Raw genomic sequence first — 21,648 nt, 5'->3', positions numbered from 1 at the left:
GAGAGAGAGAGAGAGAGAGAGCTGTCTATAAATGTCACTGTGAAAACATTACACTTCCGTGATATTTTACTGCGTTATATACATTTAGAAACATTATAATTAAAACGTTTTCTTATGATGAGTTTATTTAATCATCCATTGAACTTAATTCTATATTCCATATTTCAACTTCAAACAATGTCTTCTCTTTTTATTGTTATTTCACCTTTTTTCTGTTATCAGTTTACTACATATATCCAATTGCTAAACTAGATCTCATCCTATAATATACATGGCTGGATTATCAACAAAGCAAAGTGGGCAAATTCCCAGGTTGACTGTATGTCAGCTGGCTTTGATAATTTGGTTATTGAAAATTCATGAGGGTATTTGCACGACTAAAATGAAAAATAACATGTGGATTTTGTCATTATTATCTTGTGTTTTTTTAGAGGACTATTAGTTCATATTGTGTTGGCATGATGTATATTTCTAAATAATACTGCGTTTGATTTAAAAACCATTTAGAATTCTCTTTAAGTATTATTCTGCCATTGCTATATTATAGAGTAACCATGGCTACGTAAGGCGAAAAATTCCCATAGAGAATGAATGGGGAGAAGTCGTGAAAACGACCAAACCCACCCCTCTTTGGAACTCTACTGCTGCGTCATACTTCAACGTAGAATAACGGTTGAAACATTAAAAAGGTCACAAGACTTGAGACTCCTTTGGGTTCAATATTTTTTTTTTTTTACAATTATTACGGTTGTCACAAAATCGCAGTTTACGTTTCGTGTCATTTTGAGAAAGTTTCAGATTTGATAATGGGTGTGTATTGCACAGAATGTTCAGACCTAGAATGGATGACATCACGAGGACTCTAACTGCCATCCCTGAAAAAAATCATAAAACAATCTAACAAACTCTTTTAAATCCTACAATTTCCAAACTTCATTGACAATTTTTATATAAAAAATGTAGAGATTTCTGTCCTGTATCACCCAGTTTTGGTCTCATTCTGATATATTTTATACTTTTTAAGGAAATCCCCCGTAAGTGCAGAGAGGGCTCTCCAAAGCTCCCATAGACACCCATGTTAAACTGAATTCTCAAGATCTTGCCCTCAACAGAGTTGAGGGGAATTTCTAAACTGTGATAAAACCTCAACCTTAAACTATAGGTACACATGAAAGATATCAATCTCTTTATTGAAGCCTTGGGATGGCTGTGGTGAGGTGATCTTTTCAATAGGACTTGCAGTTTCCACTCTGAGATCCAATTTTCAAACACAAGTTTCATCTTAAAAGCTATTGTCTGCCTGGGGAGACAGGGGTGATTGTGGTTGCCACAGTCACCATAGCAACCGGTGTCTCAGCAGGTGCTACTGACAGTTACTGGGCAGAAATGGGTAAAGCTGATTCTGATTGGTTAATTGGACTCATTAACTCTTAGTCTTTTAAGACAGGTATGAGAGCAATTCCAAGGTAAATCAACACTTTCACACAATTGACTGTGATTGGCTAATGAGACTGGTTAACTCAGGGCATTTTTTTTTTTTTACTATTGTCCATGTTGTTCTGTTCTAGTAGGAGAAATAGTAGCTTTATTGCAGATCAACTTCTATTAAGGCATGTACATGTGTGTATACATGTCTTGCTATAGATGTGGGGACAAATTTAGGTTTGAAACCATCATTGTGAGGTCACTTTGGCCAGTCCTCACAGTTTCAAAGAGCCTTTTGAGGGATACCTGCAGTGACTGAGATCAGAGTTAGGATAATTCTCTACAACATGGATGAAACTCAGAGTAACGTCCTCTGTTGAGATTGAAATGTGTGTGATAAGCAGCAGGCACATTCAACATTTCTTCAGGAATTTTCTAGTTAAATTTTTATTATTTACATATGTGCTCTTCCTACTGTGACATGTCAAAATGTCTAAACAAAAAGGGCTGTGTTAGTGTCATTCAGGGTGATCCTGCGCCCCCCTGTGGGCAAGTGTGAGAAATGCCTCCACTTAGCAGCATGGTGACTGCAATAAGCATGCAGTTAATCACTTGTCTCTCCGTGGTGAAGACATTATACTTTGTCTGCACAACACATTTACAAGGTTCATTTTATCGAGCACTATTTTTATGTATGCTCCAGTTAGCTTAACTAAGATCTTAGAGGGTGTGTAAATTGATCAGCTTCACACACTTGATTATTGGTGGTTTAGATAAGTTTGAATGCTCAACAGGATGTTATGTTGTTTCAGAGAAACTGATATGTATGCTTGTAAGGAAATATAAGTTGCCTAGTGAGAGTGGGAGTAGTAGTAGTAGTAGTAGTAGTAAAGTATAGACCACTATAAGAATAGCAATTTTCAAATGTACGATTGAAATGTACTCATGTTTTACTGTTTGTTAAATGAGTGAAAAACTATTCGAGCCTGAGGTCTTTATTGAACTCTGTCAGTTATCTGCCTGGTCTGATAATGGAGCATTAGATGAGGACATAATGAGGCCTTCTCCATTATACAGTGTTTTTCTAATTATCATGTTTTTGCTATTTCCTTTGTTATAATTGTTATATGGTTCTCTGCATGCTCAAGTGAATTCACAAAGATAAAAAAAAAAACTCCTAGGACCTTACATAAGTGATCCAAGAATTTTTCATTGTTTCAGTCTTATGTTGTTGCCAATAAAAGTCACTAATTCATGCCAGTGTGGAGTTGAAGTCTAGTAATAATTCATAATTATTTAACACATTGTATCTATTATTACTGTAATACAATTTCCAGCAATATCAGATTGTTAATTGAAGATCTAGCGCCTCCTGCCTTCTCATGTGTGTATTCCAGGCGAACAGCTCAATAGAAATTTTAATCATTGGTCCTTGAGTTGTTTTCAGGCGATGCTTGTTTTCATGTGAAGTAGTGGGGACATCATAAGCCTACAAGATCACCATCATAAAATGTATTACCCAGTTTCACCTAGCTCTCTGACATTTCTCAGGACTAAGCCTTAGTTTAAGATGGAGTAGACAAAGAATGACTCTGTTGTGTGGGACAAACAGTGCTTTATTGGTATGTTGGATGAACATTCAGAGACAAATAAGTGGAGTTGATGTGTTGTCAGTGAACATGTTATTCATTTGGGGAACAAGCAATGTAATTCTGCCTGAAGGAGTGATGAAATGTTACAACCACTATAATTATGATTAAATTAAAATATACATCAGAAATGTCAGATTCAAAAGCAAAGCAAAGTGTTTGTCAGAAGTAATATTCTAAACATCTTATAAATCATCAGAAATGTTATAAATAAGTGAAGTTAATTTAAAAAAACGAAGAAACAATTAAACAGTTCAAGTTGGTCCATAACACCGGTCTGGCTTCCCCTCGGTGGAATCTATTCTGGTCTGGTTACATTCATCTTATTTGTATACATACAGTGGATATAAAAAGTCTACACACCCTTTGTGTTCCTGAATCTGTGTGAAAATAAAGTTTAAAAAGTTGAAGCTACACTGAAGTGGTAATTCACAAATTGAGATAAAGACCGCACTACTGACTTTTTAGGAATTTAGTGATAACATTTAGACACTGCATCGTCTTGCTATAGGTATGGGTCATGGGCCAGGAGAGAACCCATAAAATTTTGGGGCAGATTGGATCATTTACTATGAATTTTATTTTTTTTTTCTCTGAAATCTGGTGCATGCTGTTTGACAATGGCCTTGGTGGAGGTCTGTGCTCTCTGAGTGCCCTTCTAGTTTTTCTCTTACTCTAACAAAGTAAATCTGATAAACCCAAATAAGAATCATTTGATTTCAAGCCTAAGAAAAAAATGAAACTGTGTAAAGAGTCTTTGTATCCACTGTCTCAGCATTTTCCTACAATTGCAGTAAAAAGGAAGCATCTGTTGTCTTGTTTATTCTCTGTAACTTGATATCCCACACAACTGCCACATCTTTTTTGAGTATTGATTAAACTCTGAAAGCTGTTACTGAATACTTAGTTAGGATTTTTATTTATCAAGTGTCTGGGTGTAGGGAATCACTTCTGGTCAAAAATTATATGTGCAATGTATATTTGGTCCTACTTTCTTCAGAATAAGACAATTTTATCAATTTTTTAAATCTAAGAAATGACTTAAATCTCTGCCACTTCTTGGTAAGTGTAACAAAATGAACACGTTTCTGAAATATCATGGCCCTTCCAAATATAAATAAATACATGAGTAAATAAATAAATAAACCAGAAATTTGCAGCTGGTTTTGCCAATACTTCACACAGTGTGTTGGGGAAATAAATGAATCTGTATTTTACTGTATCTGAGGTGCTGCTGAGTAATCACAGCTTTAATTATTACTGCAGAAGTAGTTGGTTGTAATTCAAGCAGAGACGCTTTCCCATTGTCATCAAGTATTTCAAAGTTTTCTCTCCATGAATGGAATGTGCCCGTATGTCTCTGTCTGAATCTCCTCCTGGCAGCTCCTGACAGGTTGGGACACCTCTGTGCCTCTCCTAAATACTGGCAGAGATAGGAGCGGTTTCCTGGGTTAGGAACATTGATAAAATGCTTATTGACTCAAAAGCAGGACAGAATATGCTTCAGTCTGAAAATTGTTGGCCAGTGAGGACTGATTTCTTACTCTGAGACACTTGATAAATGAAGGCCCTGATCCTTTTCTTGTTGACCTAATCTTTCATTACATATCCTAGAGTTTACTTTATGGTTTTGTTCATACCGTACCTAGCCATAGTTTTTTAGTAAAAAGAAATATGTTTATATTATGCAGAGTATGGTAACTATAACACTAAGTCTTGTTCTAGTATTTGTACTAAAACCCAGTTATTGTACTGGCTGGGGTATCAAACTACTGAATGGTACCCGGCCTTGCTAGTAATACTGACCACAAGTTTATGCAGGGAAACTACCGTGAGGTCACAATTATGAGGCCTGAGATTTATCAAATAAGCAACACTGTGAGTTAATGCAACTGAGATGGTAGCCAGTGTTTTTTTGATTATGTCAGTTTGAGGTGCACGCTCTTGGGGGCTGGCTTTACCCACTGATTACAGATCAGCTTCCTCGACTTCTCTCTCTAAATCTTAAATGTTATTAGTGAAGGGAAACTACAGACAGCCGTCCACATCATTATTAATCCACATTGTAGTGTTTACATCTCTGTGCCAGGACTCTCCCCTGCCGTCAGTATTTTCTGGAGAATTTTTTGGTAGAATGGGGAGAAGACCAGCTTGTTGTAGGTGACAAGGCGACTGAAGTGAACAGCGAGCTCCTTCAGCTCCCTGCTGACCGGAGACAGACCTCCTGGGAGAGGAGGAGGGGTCTTATGTTGACTGAACTCCAGGGAAGCCAGGAGATAGGTCTGAACCCGAGACTCTGACAGGAGAGGAGAGGAGAGGAATTCTCTGTCATTGCCAAAAGATACGTGTGCATAAACCACAGCCAGTCACATGCTATTGGCTGAGCTCCTAACCCTGAGTCATCATAAGTGTATTATAAGGTATATTATATAAGTTATTTTAATGTATTTTGAAAAGTGCCAGTGTTTTACCCATTAGCTTGCGGACTGTGTTGTCTGGTTGGATGGTGGCTGAGATCTGTCCCTTCAGAATGCTCTTTCGGTTAGCAGAGAATGGAGAGTAGCCATGTTGGCTTAGACACTGACTTAGCTCAACACACAGTTTCTCTCCGATGGTCGCTAAGGCCTCCTGTGCACTGAAAGACCTTAGGACAGGCAAGAGAAGGATTTGTTAGTGTAGCGACACAACTATGAGTTGTAAAAACTGCATTGCAACATTGCATTACACATTAAAACTGCATTACAAGTTTAGACCACTCGAAACGGGTTAGCAAAATATTGCAAAAAATAATAATAATAGGGAGAAGAAGAAAAAGCAATTTACTATCCAATATTTACTCTGGTCTCAACCAACAACCGAAGAAGGTATCCAACTCTCTAACCGCTAAAAGCTCCATAATGTTCTGTAGCCAGCAGAAAATAGCTGCCCGCTGTGTCTTAAAATAAGTAAAGTTTGCGAACCAGAAAACCAAAACAATGAGCTAAATGAAGCTAAAATGCTCTGCAGAGTTGAGGTGAGTTGGGTGATAATTAGCTGTGGATTATTCACAAGCAACCCCCCTCAGCATCACATTTATTCATGTGAGCCACTATTGATTACATTGATTATTGCTGCTTTAAAGACCTGGGATTTTAAGAGTAGGAAACCTCTGCTTTACCAAAATAAACTCAAAGTGCTGTCGCATTCAGACTGAGACAGTCTTAACAGCCGTTTTCTGCAGACCACACAGGCACAATTTTAAAAGAATATATAATTACATAAAAGGATGACGTGTGGCAAAAAATGGCCGGGTTCAAACCAGGGAAGCTGGAGTTACAGTGTATGTGTCAGCTTATGGCCAATCAGGACATGCCAGAATAATTTAATCCAACCCCAAGGCAGTGCATTTTTTTCATGCAAGTCAAAGATTAAAGACCCCCAGTCAAACGGCTCCGTCACATTCGTACCACTACATCCTCACCCTAATCCTCCATTGATTGTTTGCATGGAGGGTTCACCATATTAAGGGCTGCCCCTCATCAGTCATCAATCAGTCGAGAGTGGTCTGAAACATAATGAATTGAAAGGTAACCCTCACATACGTGTGATGGTTTGCTGTGGAAGTACTTGTACTCACGGCGTGTGCATGTCAGCAAGCATAATGTTGATGGTGTTTTTCAGAGTCTCCATCAGTCCCGGCAGGCCTGAGATGGCCTCCCCTGTTGTAGTGTAGACGATGAGGAGCAGGGCGGAGAGAAGAACTAACCGATCAGCCTCATGCTGCATCTCCTGGAACCGAACCTGGTCCATCAACATGGTCTATTTAGGAGAGGAGAAGATTAATACAGATTAAGGTGGCAGATACAAACACAAGACTTGATCGTTTTAAAACCCCAAGTGGAGAACATGCTAAAAAAAGAAAGAATACAACTAACATAAGACCCAGTGATAGGCTTCAGGGTTAAAGTTGTGTACCTCTGGGAAGGGGTCTGAGGCGTGGTCCCACCTCAGCAGACGTAGATAGGCCTGATTATGGACATTAAGGGGGAGGAGTGAGGGAGGTTCAGACGAGGCAGCACTAGAGCCATCCACCCCAGCCTCTCTCAGGCTTTTCACTGTGTCCTCAAGCCACTTCTCAGTGAAGTCTAAGGCATCTAAAGAACAAAGGAACATTTTAATTATTTACATCATTACTCATCACTACTCACAGTGGATTGTTTGTTTCCCCCCCATTGCTCAGCAGGTTAAAACATTCTTTGATTTCACCTTTTTACTGAAAGGATAGGACAAATTTAAAAAGACATTTCATTCATTCCACTTATTAGTACTGCCTGCACTAATTTGCACAGTTTTAATATTTCAGTTATTTTTCTGTGTGTACAGAAATGTAACACAGCAATGTATGCTGCTTAATTAAAGTTGTACTCTCCCTCCAGCTCTTGTTGTGGTTTACACCCATTACTGACGGAATTATCCGACATTTTAGCTGCTAAATGTTCACTAGCCGGATGCTAACTTTGCCATTTGGTGCTGGACTGGTATTGTACAGTGGGTTTATCAGAGCTTTTTTTTTTTTACTAAAAGACGCCTGCTGCTGCCGGAAATGAGGTTGATAAGAGCAGAGTTTGTGATTCAGAAAACAAAAACACTAGATAAAAGAAGTTAAAATGCTCTGTGGGGCAGAGGGCGCTGCATAGTTAGGTGGTAATTCTCTGTGGGTTTGTAACTACAATTGACCCCTTTCACATGACACGTAGTTATTTCATCAGTTGTTAATTTTAAAGACTGATTATTATGAAGCTCCTTGCTTAACTTTAGATCCAACCATGTGCTCCAGCCCAACATGTCACGCTGGCAGCATAAAGAATACAATACATCACTTATTCAGTCGAGGAAAGCCCCCTTACTTGGTTGTGTCTCAAGAAACTCCTGGAACTTGTTCCTCTCATACTCAACAGACTGCTGCATCAGATGAGGCCTGATGCTGCTCACGGCAAAGTTAGCCATGTCTACCTTCATCAGGTCCAGAACTGAGAATATCGCCCTGGGGGGGGGGAGACAGACGGACAAAGAACAATAAACAGAAAATGGGAAAATGTAAACAATTTTAATGAAACGGTACCGTCTCTTAAATGTCTAAAAGTCGAGCTGAGTGGCATTTCAATGTCCCCTCATTAAGTCTGCATTAAGATTGGGGACCTGCTAGTTTGCCTCTTATCATTCTCAAAGTTAACATCACTCCAGAACAAGCTGACTTCTGCGCTGTAATGGATTGGAATGAAATTACACACTTAAAATAAACTAAAGCCTGGAACATGCAGAGCTAATAATAGTCCCTCTCTTGTCTCTTGGCTTACTTGAGCAGTGGCACAATATCTGTATTCTCCTTTAGCTTATTGATGTCCTCGTCTCTGCAGGGGGCGCACAGCGAGCCCATCATCCCAACGATGAACTGGGACAGTCGACCGATGTCTAGAGCTCCATTCTCAGCCTGTTGCTGGATTAGAGGCAGGTCCAGGACCTCCTCGATACGGGAGCGCTGACGACCGTGGCCCGGGAGCAAGAAAGACAGCAGTGTCTGGATAAGCAGAGAAAACGGGATGATTGAAGAACAGGCAGGAAAGGAAAGTCAGGATGAATTGGGGAGGGATGGATATTGTACTGAATATCGCTGTACAGTGAAGTCCTGCTTCTGTGACCTTCTCAAAATACAAACTTCTACACGATGTGCCACTTGGGAAGGTCATCGGGATCGGTTTAGTTCCTGAATAAAATAAAACCCCCCTGCTTCACCTCTTTGATCTCAGCGAGTAGTTTGATGGCGTGTCCATAAGATGGTGGCTCCTCCATCAACTGTGTTTCCAAACAATCCCAGAATGCTTTGTGCATAATCTCCTTCACTCTGCGCTCCAAACTGTACAGGGGCAAAGGATGTTCTGTTACTTTTACAGGAGAAAAGAGCTCATTCAAAAACAAGCACTCAAGTGAAAGTTACAGCACTGAATTAAATTCTCACCTTCCTTCAGGAGGTTCTGCAGGTTTGACTTGAAAAGCCTGGTTGATCATAATTTCATGAGCCAAAGCCATGTTGGTGACTCTTTTAGCCGTCTCCATCAGCTCCTCCACAGAGACAAACCTGGGAGGGCTGGCTGTGAGGGATGGAAAATCCATTTTAGAAAACATATTTTCATTCCAACAAAATTACACACATCAGTATGTACTTAAGTCCAAAAGCTAGAAACCCGAAGTTTCTTTTAGTCGAGAAAATAAGAAAAAGAGCCGTTGCACTGACAACAAACTGGATTTTAACAAATCTTCAAACAAAGCGCATTATCTCTTACTTCCAAGTGGATTTAGTGTGAATGTATGCAAGCAGCCACAGACAGTACCAAAGACAAGATGTGTTAATCCGCTCTAGTTCTCCCGCTGTCAGCGTACACACAAAGAACGCTGTTCAGCACACCTGCCTGAAGCAAAATGTCTAGTTTTGCTCATCAAATATAATCCAATTTATAACTCTGAGCATGAACAAGAAGTCACAGTTTCCCAAAGACATTTATAATGTCTTCATCTGTCAAGCAGAAAATACTGAAGTGGCAAAATGGGACAATGACACTTTTTCTAAATCAAAACTGACAATGTTCCTGCACTATACATCTCATATGGGTAATTATAATCATTAGGAATAACTGTCCAAAAAAGTGTCTACTTTTAATTGCACTGCTAGAATTTGTTTGGTTTCTGGCTGTGGAATAAGTTTTTTTATTCATGTGTTCTAAGCTTTGGCAGATGTGCCAACACAAGCCTTGAAACATGACCCAAACTGAGGCTATGAAAGCTGACTTTGACTGTAAGCCTCATACTCCATACTGGACTAAACTCATGGATGGGGATTTCTGCCATGCTAGAAATTATGATATCAAAACTAATAATCACTTTACTGTGAACTGCCATTTACTTATAGCTAGTGGATCTGAGAGGGAAACAGCTGTACACCACAGAGGTGTGACGTCACAAAATCTGCATTCACACCTGCTGGACATCCTCTGTGTGTACCTGCTCTTACTAGCCGTCAGGTCGGAGTGGGACGTGTTAAAGTGATGACAAGATGAGAATTGGAGGGGCAGTGTCAATAAAGAGTTAAGAACTGCAGACAGGAAGAATTTATTTGCCAACCCCTGAAGGAACGTTCATGTGAAGCTGTTTTTTTTTTGTACTAACTACAACAGTCATATTTCTTCTCAACCGTACAAAAGGAGGATTGTTTGTGTTCCCATCGAAGTTCATGTTTGTGTTAATAAAGGACTGCTGAGGAGAGACTGGGGAACTGAGCTGGCCAGTTACAGTATGTGATAAGGAGCAGATTGGATCCCAGCTGAACCTTCGCACTTCAAGTCCACGTCTAGAATTCAATAAGGAAACAGCTGTGCAACAGCTGTGTCCTAACCTCAGGCCTATGATGTTAACCCAGGGTGCTGTCTTCTTGACAATATTTCTTTGAGACATTCTCACATAGTTTTATGAAAATGTGTGGGCACCCCTGGGCAAATGACATATTTTGGTGATCTTGAAGTGAATAGCAAATTCAGAGAATTCATCAGATGTGGAATTGTTAATGTTATTTTTTTTTTTCTTAAAATCCTAATGAGTGAATAAAAGCCTAATAAGTTCAGGAAGTTGTCAGTGTTTTACATGTAGTGCCAAAACGTTTGCACATGCCACAATTACATATATTTTTTCTATAGCTCATAGCTGACACTCAAAGAATCAGAGGTTTATGAGTGTCCAACCCTCAAAGTCACAGATCAACTAAGGCTTAAAAGGCCACACCTGGAGGAAGCTGTACCTTGTATTCCCACCTCTAAAGACATCAATTATCTACATGTGTATATGGTGGTTGCCTGCATGTGTTTTAATTATTATATTAATAGTTAAAGCCTGCTCCTCACCTTGTGGAGAGTCCTCTGCATGCCGGCTCGGAGTATCTGCCCGGACTCTCTTCCTCACTGTCTCCTGAGAAGTCCCCTGCGTGCTCTCCTCCTTTGACTCCTTGTCTCCTCCATCCTCAAGGTGGTCTGCCTCCTTTGGCATGCTAGAGTTTGCAGAACAGAAGACCTGTTAAAGCTCCAATCTGCAGTGAACCTCAAGTGTTGAAAGTCTGTCAAGAGTGTAATAAGATGCTATGTCACAGCTGTGACAGTGATCTTTCTAGCTAGTCATGCAGTATGTGTAAAGTGAGGGGATTTCATGTAACAGTACAAACAGAAGAGATGCAGGTTTGTTGTTGTTCACAGATGATGACATCATCTAGACTTCTAGAGAGGTGGGGTGGGGGGGTGTACAATGTGCCAGTGCGATGCTAAGACCGAGGTGGTGAACACCATAAAGGTAAACAAAACAAAGCCTCATGGTACTGTCGCTGTCTTCACAGCCTTATCTGCGGCAACGTTACTAACCTTGTAGTCGGCAGCCCCGAGGAAAGACGTGGGTTAGCTGGAGCTCAACTTATCTAACGTTAGCTTTAGTCCTCGACTGTCAACAACAATAACAAAGCCTTATGACACAGCTACTCCTTCATGACCCGGTTAAAGCGAAATTATAACGCTCACAAATTTATTCATAACGTCATCGCTGCCTGACACCGTCTTCAACTGAGGGAGAGCATTGTTTCATCCCGGAAACCTCGAGATTATTTACGTCGCAGCCCTCCTCTGAAGGGTTGCTGCTGCTAACCCGAGCGGCTCTTCCTTGTTTGGGTGGGGTTAACGTGACGTAACGGGCGAGCCCCCACCCGCACACAGACACACAGACACACACACATAGACACAGACACAGACACACACACACACACACACACACACACACACACACACACACACACACACACACACAAATATACCTAGAAAACCTCTGGTAATTGATCTGAATATTCAAAGCCCATCTGCTTTATACGTCTGCTCTAAAAATAAGTAGCACCCACAGCAGCTATTCATCACACAGCGGGTCAAGGTATCACATTACCGAGGCAACCAAAACTACATCAACTGACCGCGTGGTGGCGCTATAAGCCAATTTCACTATATTGCTTTTGTTCGGCGTAACCCTGGATTTCCACCAGGGCCGTCAGCGCCGCAGAACGTCAGCGTCGCGGTTTTGCTGCGTCCTCAGCCCGGCGTCAATCCCCACCGAACGTGTTACGGCAGCGCAGCGCTGCCTTACGAGCGAGCCGTATTCACGCGAGAATACGGAACGTACGCGAGATCGTTGCTCTTGATACAGTGCAGAGCGGTTGATATTAACAGAGTGGCGACAGCTTTTGATGTCGCCACTTTGATCAATTGACCGTTGTCCTGGTAACACTGGTAACGTTCATGAAGTAATGTTGATGAGAAGTTAGATGACGTGCGTGTTGTTTTATTTTGAAAGGGGGCGGAAGTGTTTTACTTTTACTGTGTCTGACTTCCTGTCTGGTGCGATCTGCTCTGTTGAGCTTGACGCGATTTAGCAACGGGAGCGTCAAAAATAGAACTGCTACGGATTGATAGGGCTGCGGCGCGGTGAGCCGCTGCTGAGACGCATCGTGGTGCTTCTGGTGGAAATATTTACATTGATTAGAGTGGCAGCGTTTGGCTGCGGTGACCGCGGCGCTGACGTTGCCGGTGGAAACCAGGCATAAGACTTCTCAACATTTAATATTTCTTTGTTAGTTAGGATTTTGTTTCATTTATCACAAGACTTTGCCAGAATTACTTATGAAGTTATACAGTAATTTAATATGTACGGAAGCCGAGAACGGCCATGCCCCTTTTTTATTTTTGCACTGTTTTTTTTCTTTATTTGTGCACTGTTTTCTCGTTATAACGACTTATTATTTCGTTATCTCGATATAACGAAGGTCAGGTGTGACGATTGTGTGCTGGATCGGACCATCCTCAAAAGGGGCATGGCCGTTCTCTGCTTCCGTAGTATACACATAACATCCGGTTAAATAAATATTGTTAACGTTAACGTTACCTTAGCTGAAGCAGCCGGTGGCAGCTCGTGGGCTGAAATGAGGATGGTCCGGTCCAGTCCAGCACACAATCATCACACCTGACTTTCGTTATATCGAGATAACGAAATAATTAATTCGTTATCACGAGAACATGATCTTTGTTATATCAAGATAACGAAATAATAAGTCGTTATAACGAGAAAACAGTGCCAAAAAAAGAGGAAAAAAAACTATATAACTAATAAAAAAAAGAGGCATGGCCGTTCTCGGCTTCCGTAAAAATGCAATTAATTTTCAAATTATTCAACTAAATTTTTTTTAAATGTATTGGTAAATCTAACAGGGCTAGTGTACAGAAATAAACATTTGTGTAAATGCACCAGTTAGTCAAGAGAGTGCGGTTTTTACGTCTAGGAGGAAACGGTCAAAATCTAATGCTACAGGGTCCCCACAAGTTATAAAGCGTAATTTTGAAAACTTTCTATCTAATTCACAAACTTAAATTTAGATGTCACTGAAGTTTGCTGGGTTAAGCAAATATTGCACTCAAAATTTTTCAAATTTGAGCACAGACAAAAGACACTTCTTTGCAACACTGTCCATCACTCCACATTTTATAAAATTTGCATTATAAAAATTCATATACACAAATACTGAGACTGGGAGCATCGAGGAACAGGATAAACATTAATGTGTATCCACAAACTGAGAAAATGCTAACATTGACCTCTTCTTTTCTATTCCATTTGTTTTGCTTCAACCGTCATATCCATAAAAACATACATGTTCAGGCTTAATCACAGGAATATTTATGTTTCATATTTATATTCAAGAGAAAGACAGCCAAGAATATGTCATCTGTTTATTTATTTTGTTCAATAATAAAGCAAATACGAGCATACAAGTTTAATCTTATGCTGTAGGGGTCTTTCCCATTTGTATCTTTACACGTTTCTAAGATATAATGTCATTTACAAACATTTATTTTAAATCAGTTAGCTTGTGTCTAAGTGGCCAGCTATTAACCAAAACTGTAAGAGTCAAAACCTCCTCTGAAATGGACAGCTGAAGATATCAGACACACAGGTTAAGGGCCTATATATCACTGGCTTCACAAACCTACAGCACACTAAGAGCAGAGTCGCCAAAGTACTGGTTAAATATCTCTGGGTGGGATTGGTTAAACTGTCTGAGTCGGTGCTTTCTCTCCTTGGCTGAGATCTTTGTGTCCCCGTGGATGCTGTTTAAGAGAGCCCGTAGTTCCTGGTTGGTGGTCTTCTTTGTAGAGTCAGTGTAAATCCTGCTGGAAACCTGCTGACTAAACAAAGAGCCTGGAGGACATTAAGACGACAGAAAATAACACAGGGTTAACCTGGAGATGCCATATTCATTATTTCTATTAACAGTGCAAAGAAGCAACTGCTGGAACGTTAAAAGATGCAACATTTTTTTGGCCGCTTAGAGACCAAAAAAAAACAAAACAAAAAAAAACACTGAGATACCTTCACCTCATGAAGTTGTTACACTGCAAGCATTTGCCTATACAGTACACAACAATAATTTCAGATTTATACTAAAAGTGTAATTTAGAGGTGAACAAAATATCTTCCTGTTAGCCGGCAATAAATGATCAGATCAATAACAATATTATGTCCAATAAATGAACAATGTAAAATGTTTTAGATTTAATTATTTTTATTTTATCTCTGCACTCCAAGTTCTTTAAATGTGATACATTTGGCAATTTTGAATGCATAAAATACATCTTTCAAATTGTCTGCGATTTCTATAAATGTGTGATAAATTGATTGGATCCACCTATTTTACAAAAATATTCAACAAAAAAAAAAAGATAAGTCAAATATTCTATGTAGAAGAAACTGCCGCACTTCTGCTTCTGTAATTCCAGACTTTTTGTCTCCATGGAGACAAATTAAACTAGACGCATGTTGGCATTGCAATGTAATGACAATATCAGCTGAAACACCAAGGAAACGATGGGTGACTTCAGAATATTTAGACAATACACATCTTGTAACGAGGACACACGGAGCCACAATGATCTGTGAATTCCCTGATAGTTGAGTGGATCTAAAACCTCAAGCACAGATGTGAAATCTGTCACATTGATGTGAATAAAAGCTTATTGTGAAAGAGTGAAAAATTTTAAATTGGATACCATATCTTTCTTGGCTGTACAGCAACAGCTACAACCCAGTTAGACGGTAAGCTTTCTACAGTACGATGCCCCAACATGAACTGGCTTTTAATACTCTTTAATACTCTTGTTTTATGTTGGACCCTGCTGTTTTTATGCTGCTGTTATTATTAAAGTCATTTACCAGTCACATCGGGCTGTGTCCCATGCACCAGGCTGGCCAGCTTGTCACTCACTCCTTTGTGCAGAGCTCCTGGTATCTGGAGCAAAAAGAAAAAATACATCTTGGTGGGAAATGATTGAATTGCAGAAATTGGTTTGTCGATTAAAGTACGTTAAAAAAAAAAAAAAAAAAAAATGGCAGTCTTTTCCATTCAAGTTCCTATTTATCACTTTCACCGAAACCCTTACACAAATGTCACATGGCAATTTCTAAACTATATTTTGCAACTCAATTTGACCAATTTGTTTACGCAACAATGAGTCATGAGCACCAACGAATGTCAAGACTTGAACAAACGCTTTAAAGTCATTGTCAAACCAATAAAGCAAAATCACGGTTAACCTTGTGATAAACTGTTGGGACCAGACTCTGTTTTGCAGTTTTTGAAAGAACTCAAGCTGTTAGGTTTAACTTTAATGACTGAATTTTCATTAGAAGAGAGTTTGGGCCTTTATTTACTTAAAGGGGTACTCTGTAAATTTTATACATAAAGGTCAGTTTACATAACATTGCAGTGATACTCAGCTTGTTAAAATATTTGTCATGTCTTGTGTGGCTCTGAAAGAGGTTCGTCAGGACCAGGTCAAAACCTAGTATATGGCTGGATGGCGTTGTAGGCTATTTGCATTCTGTCTAGTATCAGCCCTTTTCAGCCCTTTATCTGTTTGCTTCTCTCCTACTCTCTGTGCTCATATATACAGTGTCTTAATACAGCTAAACTCCCAATAAAGCCATTTCCAAGCTGCTGCTCCGCACTGCTAAAATCCTGATTTTATAAACCATGAGGCATCTGGCAAAATCTCCTTACACATGAATTAAAGAGAATGACTGTGCTGTGATTTTGATCTTGACTTGTAAAAACTACTAAAGGGGTCTGACAAGTTCTCAACACTGCTTGTTTGCACTAGATCATTTTGAAAGAGCAGTGACCACTGGGGAAACTCACAACACAACACCCTGATGATGTCATACTGATGTCAGCAGGGTTATCTCAACTTGGGTGCAGGAGATACAATTTCAGAACACAAAATTGTGGAGTTTGAAAAAGTGGTTGTTTACATGCAGGGAGGGATTAATGAAAAAAATGCTATTCGTTACATTTTGGGAAATTTAGGATTAATTGGATTAATTATTCTTTTAAAAATCTGTCTTTAGCAAGTGCAATGCTCAATGGCTGCAGTGTAAATCTAAAGAACCATGGTTTGTTTGGGAAGTGTTTGGGAACTGCTCTCACAGTGTCTCTTTACCTTGAAGATTTCCTTGATGTTGCTGAGCATGAAGCACAAAATCAGGTCCTCTTTCTCCTTTGAAAGAGCCTTGCTGTTGATGATCACTCTGGAGAAAGACCTGTTCACTGCTAATCTGTTTTCCATCTAAAAGGTTCAACAGCACATTTTAAAAATGAGAAATTACAGAAGAGAAACCAAGCAGAACAGCTGATGTCCCCTTTTCATGCTGCATCATAACGATGACTTTCATCACCACAAATTCTTCCTATTGATATTTTAAAAAACGCATTATCCATTATTAACATTTAGTCACCAGATCTCACCTCTTTATCCAGTTTTATCCCTTGTGGATCAGCTGCCAGAGACATGAATGTAAGCAGCCTGCGCAGCTCATCTCTGCAGCTGGGTGGCAGCAACTTCAAGCACAGCTGCAGAGCCTCAAGAGCCTTGTCTAACTTAGCATTCACTGGAAAGGCAAGAGAGACACAAACATTAAGTAATGTTGTTGTTATTGAGCAACTTGGGTAGAGAGACAGGTTTTTATTACCACCCCCTGGTTCACTCACAACTGAACAATGTGAATCTATGTGATAAAATCAGCTTTTTCCTGTGAGAAAACACAGTATCTGAGCCACAGTCCTGGTTCTTACCCAGCAGGTCAGTGATGGCCGTGACGATGTCAGTCATGTGTTGCGGCAGCAGCGGAGGTCTGTCTGTGTGGCTGTAGTGTTTCACCAGGGTCCTGTACAGCAGCAGCTTACACTGGGCCAAGCCGCTCTGGGAGAGACGAGGCTCATCACTGTCGTGGCCTGGACACAGAAGTCAGAGACTAGCACTAGAGCCAGACGTACAGAAATGGACATTTATGTTGTGCACATTAGTTAACGCCACTCTAAGTAAACCAGGCTGTCTACTGCATGTAAAAAAAACAACAACCCCCACAAGCTGAATAAACAAAAACAGTCACACAGAATCAAACCATGACTAAAAGCTCAAACAGGGATGACTAATCTGCCCCACTGGCACCCATCCAAGCATTCGCCTCCATATTGGGTACTGCTACCAGCTGGGACTTGGTCACAGCTCTCCTGATCTTGAGGGAAACAGTGAGGCAGCTCCCGGCTCAGCTCCACCACAGGCTGATCCGAGAGGAAGTCCAGGCAGTCCAGAGCTGCACACAGCCATTCATCTTCCCTGAGACATAAAAGAATCTGATTGGATTATAATAAACACACTATATTGCTGTCAAATTAGAGATAAGAAATAGCTTGTGTTTGTCAGAAAGGCATTTAGACATTCTGGGATATTTGCTTATTCTCTTTTTTGCTGAGAGTAAGATGAGGAGATCGCAGGTAAACTTCTTTAGTCTGACACTTTCAGATTAACTTGCATTTATAGCAACCTCCTGTAAGCAACTACAGAGGCATGTAAAGTAAAAACGCGCAGTCACATCTGTCACAAGCTGCATGAGCCAAACATACTGAGTCTCCCTGAAGGCCTTGAGGATCTGTCTGTCCAGGTGGTTGCTGCTGTAGATCAGGTCTGGGTTACTGTGAGCCAGCTGGTGTGATGGCGGGGGAGACGATGCGGGCTGGCTGCACTGAAGTACTCCTTCCAGGAGGGGGAGCTCCACCAGATTTAGCAGCCTGAGCAGGGTCTGCTCCTGCCACACCTCCTCTACCACTGTGGAATGGAGCAAAATGAAAAAATAACAATAACAACAACAACAACAACAACAACAACAACAACAACAACAAGAAACAACACATTTATGGTACAATTGTAAAATCTCCTAATCCAGTGGACTAGATTAGAGTTTATGATAACACTTGTTAGACACCTGCTGCAAATGTTGTAAAACTCAATCAGTTTATCAGCCACATTCAACAGGTCAAAGAAACCTTTAGGTATCAAGATGACTTTCAATCAACATGGCTCCATTTTTAAAGGTGAGATGATGCTGGAATTTTTTCCCTGTGACCATTTGTGTAAAATAATAAAATAAATCTCTGCTTTAAAAAGGTAAAGAAAACAAGAAAACAAAAGTGGCACAAGACGATGAAACACACACTTGTGATGACATGGCCGACTCACACGGTGGTGGTAACACAGAGTCCGTCTGCACTCTGCTGGGACTCAGACTCAGATTGTCCACCGCAGCCTTCACGGACAGGCTGCCAGTGACATGAGTGTCCAGCTGGTTTGCTTTTGTGGATGTCTGATTGAAGTGGAGAGGGGTGGACACCTGAACATGTGACCCAGTGGGACATGTCTGCTCTTCCTGCCTGAAGGGCAAAACATAGACAATTCAGAGCTCAACGTTGGGAAGCATTTTGATATATATATATATATATATATATATATATATAAAATGGTACTATGAGTCTATAAAGAGTTGACCTCCTGTTGTGATTTAAATCATTTACACAGAGGCAGCTTTCCTATCAATATCTCTGATGGGAAAAGTCCTTTCTGGGCAATGTTGCTAATCAGTGAACAAGACTTAACAGCAACATTGGTTTTACAGAATTTCTGCATCAATTTTTAGTACTTTGTCAGATATTTAATCACAACCTTCATATCATAACTTTATCTCTAAACATATTAAACACATTTTCCAGAAAATATACTATATCATGATATGTACCACTATTACATGAAAAGTTGTATACCGGGATAGAAGATTTTATTCATACTTCCCACCTCTAGTTCTAGCTAAAATGGCTGTTACATTAAATGTCAATCCCAACCAGCCATCTCCTTCAAACGGTGCTCATACTTTTTTTAATATAGAAAACATTTGCAAGAGATTCTTAAAAACAACAACATTTCACTCAGGCTCTTAACTACACATTTATCAACATTAAACATAACATTATACCACAGTGGCATCGATAATTTTGCAAGTACATTCTTCTTCCCACGCTTTCATTAAGTCAACCATAAGACTTTTTGGCTTTAATTTGAGAGTTCATTCATCCTGATCCCAATTTTCAGACTGTAAGAAACACTTCCATATAACAAGATATAAGGATCTGCAAATGAAGAGTGACATCATTTAGACTTCATACCTGTCTGATGGAGCACTGCAGAAGAGTTTTTGGATCCCATTCACAAGCAGACCTCTCTCCAGCTCATCCACTGAAGGCATGGACACATTTACAAACCTGTGAGAAACATTTTACAGGCAGATAAAAGTCTACTATATTAAACAGTCACAGCCCACATCCATTACAGCTACAATTTTGTTTTCACTTTTTCGCTTTGTGTGTGTCTCACCTGTAAAGAGCGCTCTTGCTGTCCTGAAAGGCATCCTGCTTCTTGTCTTTTCCAAATACTTTGGTTCCCACCGCTTCAAACATGTTGCAGTCCAACAGAGCCTGGCACACACACACCACTTTGTCCCGTGACACGTTGGCACCTTTAGTTTAATTAAACACAAGGTTTGATGAGCAATTTGTTGAATGTCCATTGATAAATAAAAATAGAGGATAATGAAAGGATGATTTGGGTCATATAGAACCTGCAGATGACCCAGTTATTTGATGTAACATCTGAGGGAATAATACTGAATGCTACCATTTATAAAAGCCATTGTCTGGCACACACACACACCCTCTACATCCATGATGTGGTTAATATGTTCTGCCACCACATCAACGGCCTCTGAGCCCAGGAAACAGTCACTGTGGGACTTAAGATGTACCCGTCGACGCTTCACCTTCACAGAACACCTGAGGTGGGAGATGAGGCCACTCCACAAGGAGGGAGACTGTGATGGTTTACTGGCCACTCCATGAGCTAAGAGGAAGTCAGAGAAACATGAACCAAGGAACACAAACTCAGTCTCTAGCCTCTTATTTTACAGACATGTGCAGCGTTTGGGTACAGACAAACAGTAAATAACACAGGACAGAGCAGAGCATGGATGAGAAAAGCATGATACAAGTGGATTTATTTTTCCTTTGGTGTTCAGCGTGGAAAGCTTTCAGGAGCGAGGACAGGCCTGCACGAGCTGCAGAAACCACAACACCTGGATGAAGCGCGTCTTTAATTAACTTACCTTGAGGACGCACACACAGTTTCTCTGCAAGGTTCAACGCCGCAGCTCTTTCCTTTATTGAAGCCATGCTGGCCAAATGATGGGGAAAACACGTCTCTAGTTGATTTAAAAAAAAAAAAAGAAAGAGAAAAGCTAGACAAGCAGGAACCACGTCCAAGGACAAGCGTCTTTACTACATAGGCCAATGCAATATTCAATTTAAACCGCTAGATGGCACCAATCACTAAATCACACAAAGTTCACTTCTCAGTTTAATTCTGTGCCTGACCTTTTGGTGCTATGATCAATAATGATACATGCTGAAGAATATTCATGGATTGGAAACGGACACTGATCTGACATCCATGGATTTCACAGTGGGTCCTTAGTCATGTTGCCTTCATGTGCTCAAGGAAAATGTAGTTTTTTTCTTAAAGTATTATTGTTAGAAGGGATGCAGCCGGGCTTTACAATTTATTTGCTTCGATAAAGACATTTGAGTTTGTCCACTTTGTGAATTCACTATTTTAATCACTTATTTTGTGTTTTGTATTTTTGAATTATTTTTATTTCCATCTCTGCCAGCAACTACACTTCCTCCGACCGCCCGGACACACGGGGGCGCTGTAGGGAACCAACTCCACGTATCCACGTATTCCTCACTCGCTGGGATAATTACCAAAGGTAACGTTCACCAACAAAACACATTTTTATCTGACTAATTCACTTAAAATAATAATAATCATATTACCCAGTGAAATTAACAAAACAAAATGTCTTCAAATAAATGAACAAAATGTATTAATTTTTTATTAGTTGTAGCAAATTGGAGTTTCGTGCTAGCTAACATTCCCACATAAGCTAGCTTTTACTTTAAGCTAATTGTTTAGCAATGTTTTGCATTAAGATAGGAAAATGGGCTGCAATTAACTTTTCGTTAATTTCAATC

The 21,648-nt window shown here is 40.1% G+C and overlaps 2 protein-coding genes across 3 annotated transcripts; both read right to left on the bottom strand.

Moving 5' to 3' along the window:
• Positions 1-3,020: 3,020 nt before the first annotated feature.
• On the bottom strand, positions 3,021-11,813 carry tcp11l1 (t-complex 11, testis-specific-like 1). Its single transcript, XM_023407028.2, has 10 exons — positions 11,510-11,813; positions 11,003-11,145; positions 9,070-9,202; positions 8,847-8,967; positions 8,411-8,631; positions 7,961-8,097; positions 7,029-7,207; positions 6,691-6,872; positions 5,546-5,718; positions 3,021-5,370 (listed from the first exon to the last, which is right to left on the bottom strand). Exons 2-10 carry the CDS (start codon positions 11,142-11,144, stop codon positions 5,147-5,149), a joined length of 1,512 nt encoding a protein of 503 aa, XP_023262796.1. The 5' UTR covers position 11,145; positions 11,510-11,813; the 3' UTR covers positions 3,021-5,146.
• A 2,081-nt stretch (positions 11,814-13,894) lies between these two features.
• On the bottom strand, positions 13,895-20,831 carry LOC111655579 (DEP domain-containing protein 7-like). Of its 2 annotated transcripts, none has more exons than XM_087174180.1 (12): positions 20,721-20,831; positions 20,273-20,458; positions 19,937-20,078; positions 19,729-19,824; positions 18,752-18,942; positions 18,139-18,340; positions 17,682-17,851; positions 17,308-17,466; positions 16,981-17,123; positions 16,676-16,801; positions 15,390-15,465; positions 13,895-14,378 (listed from the first exon to the last, which is right to left on the bottom strand). In XM_087174180.1, exons 1-12 carry the CDS (start codon positions 20,785-20,787, stop codon positions 14,167-14,169), a joined length of 1,770 nt encoding a protein of 589 aa, XP_087030306.1. In that variant the 5' UTR covers positions 20,788-20,831; the 3' UTR covers positions 13,895-14,166. The 2 variants fall into 2 exon arrangements, with proteins under 2 accessions (XP_087030306.1, XP_023262802.1); XM_023407034.2 differs by having other exon boundaries at positions 17,721-17,851.
• Positions 20,832-21,648: the final 817 nt, after the last annotated feature.

Source organism: Seriola lalandi, unplaced genomic scaffold (assembly GCF_002814215.2).
Source record: "Seriola lalandi dorsalis isolate HSWRI2012SDOR001 ecotype SW California unplaced genomic scaffold, Sedor1 jcf7180002054325, whole genome shotgun sequence".
NCBI lineage: Eukaryota > Metazoa > Chordata > Actinopteri > Carangiformes > Carangidae > Seriola > Seriola lalandi.
Note: the sequence above shows the minus strand (reverse complement) of the source record. Positions and strands in the feature narration are given on the sequence as shown.

Excerpts from the sequence above, each read along its gene's own strand:
- tcp11l1 (XM_023407028.2), bottom strand. The coding sequence starts at position 11,144 with ATGCCAAAGGAGGCAGACCACCTTGAGGATGGAGGAGACAAGGAGTCA. Across the intron at positions 8,968-9,069 it reads GCAGAACCTCCTGAAGGAAG|TTTGGAGCGCAGAGTGAAGG; the intron begins GTGAGAATTTAA and ends GCCCCTGTACAG. Across the intron at positions 5,719-6,690 it reads CTTGCTGACATGCACACGCC|GTCTTTCAGTGCACAGGAGG; the intron begins GTGAGTACAAGT and ends GCCTGTCCTAAG.
- LOC111655579 (XM_087174180.1), bottom strand. The coding sequence starts at position 20,787 with ATGGCTTCAATAAAGGAAAGAGCTGCGGCGTTGAACCTTGCAGAGAAA. Across the intron at positions 20,459-20,720 it reads ACTGTGTGTGCGTCCTCAAG|CTCATGGAGTGGCCAGTAAA; the intron begins GTAAGTTAATTA and ends ACTTCCTCTTAG. Across the intron at positions 18,943-19,728 it reads TGCAGTGCTCCATCAGACAG|GCAGGAAGAGCAGACATGTC; the intron begins GTATGAAGTCTA and ends TTTGCCCTTCAG.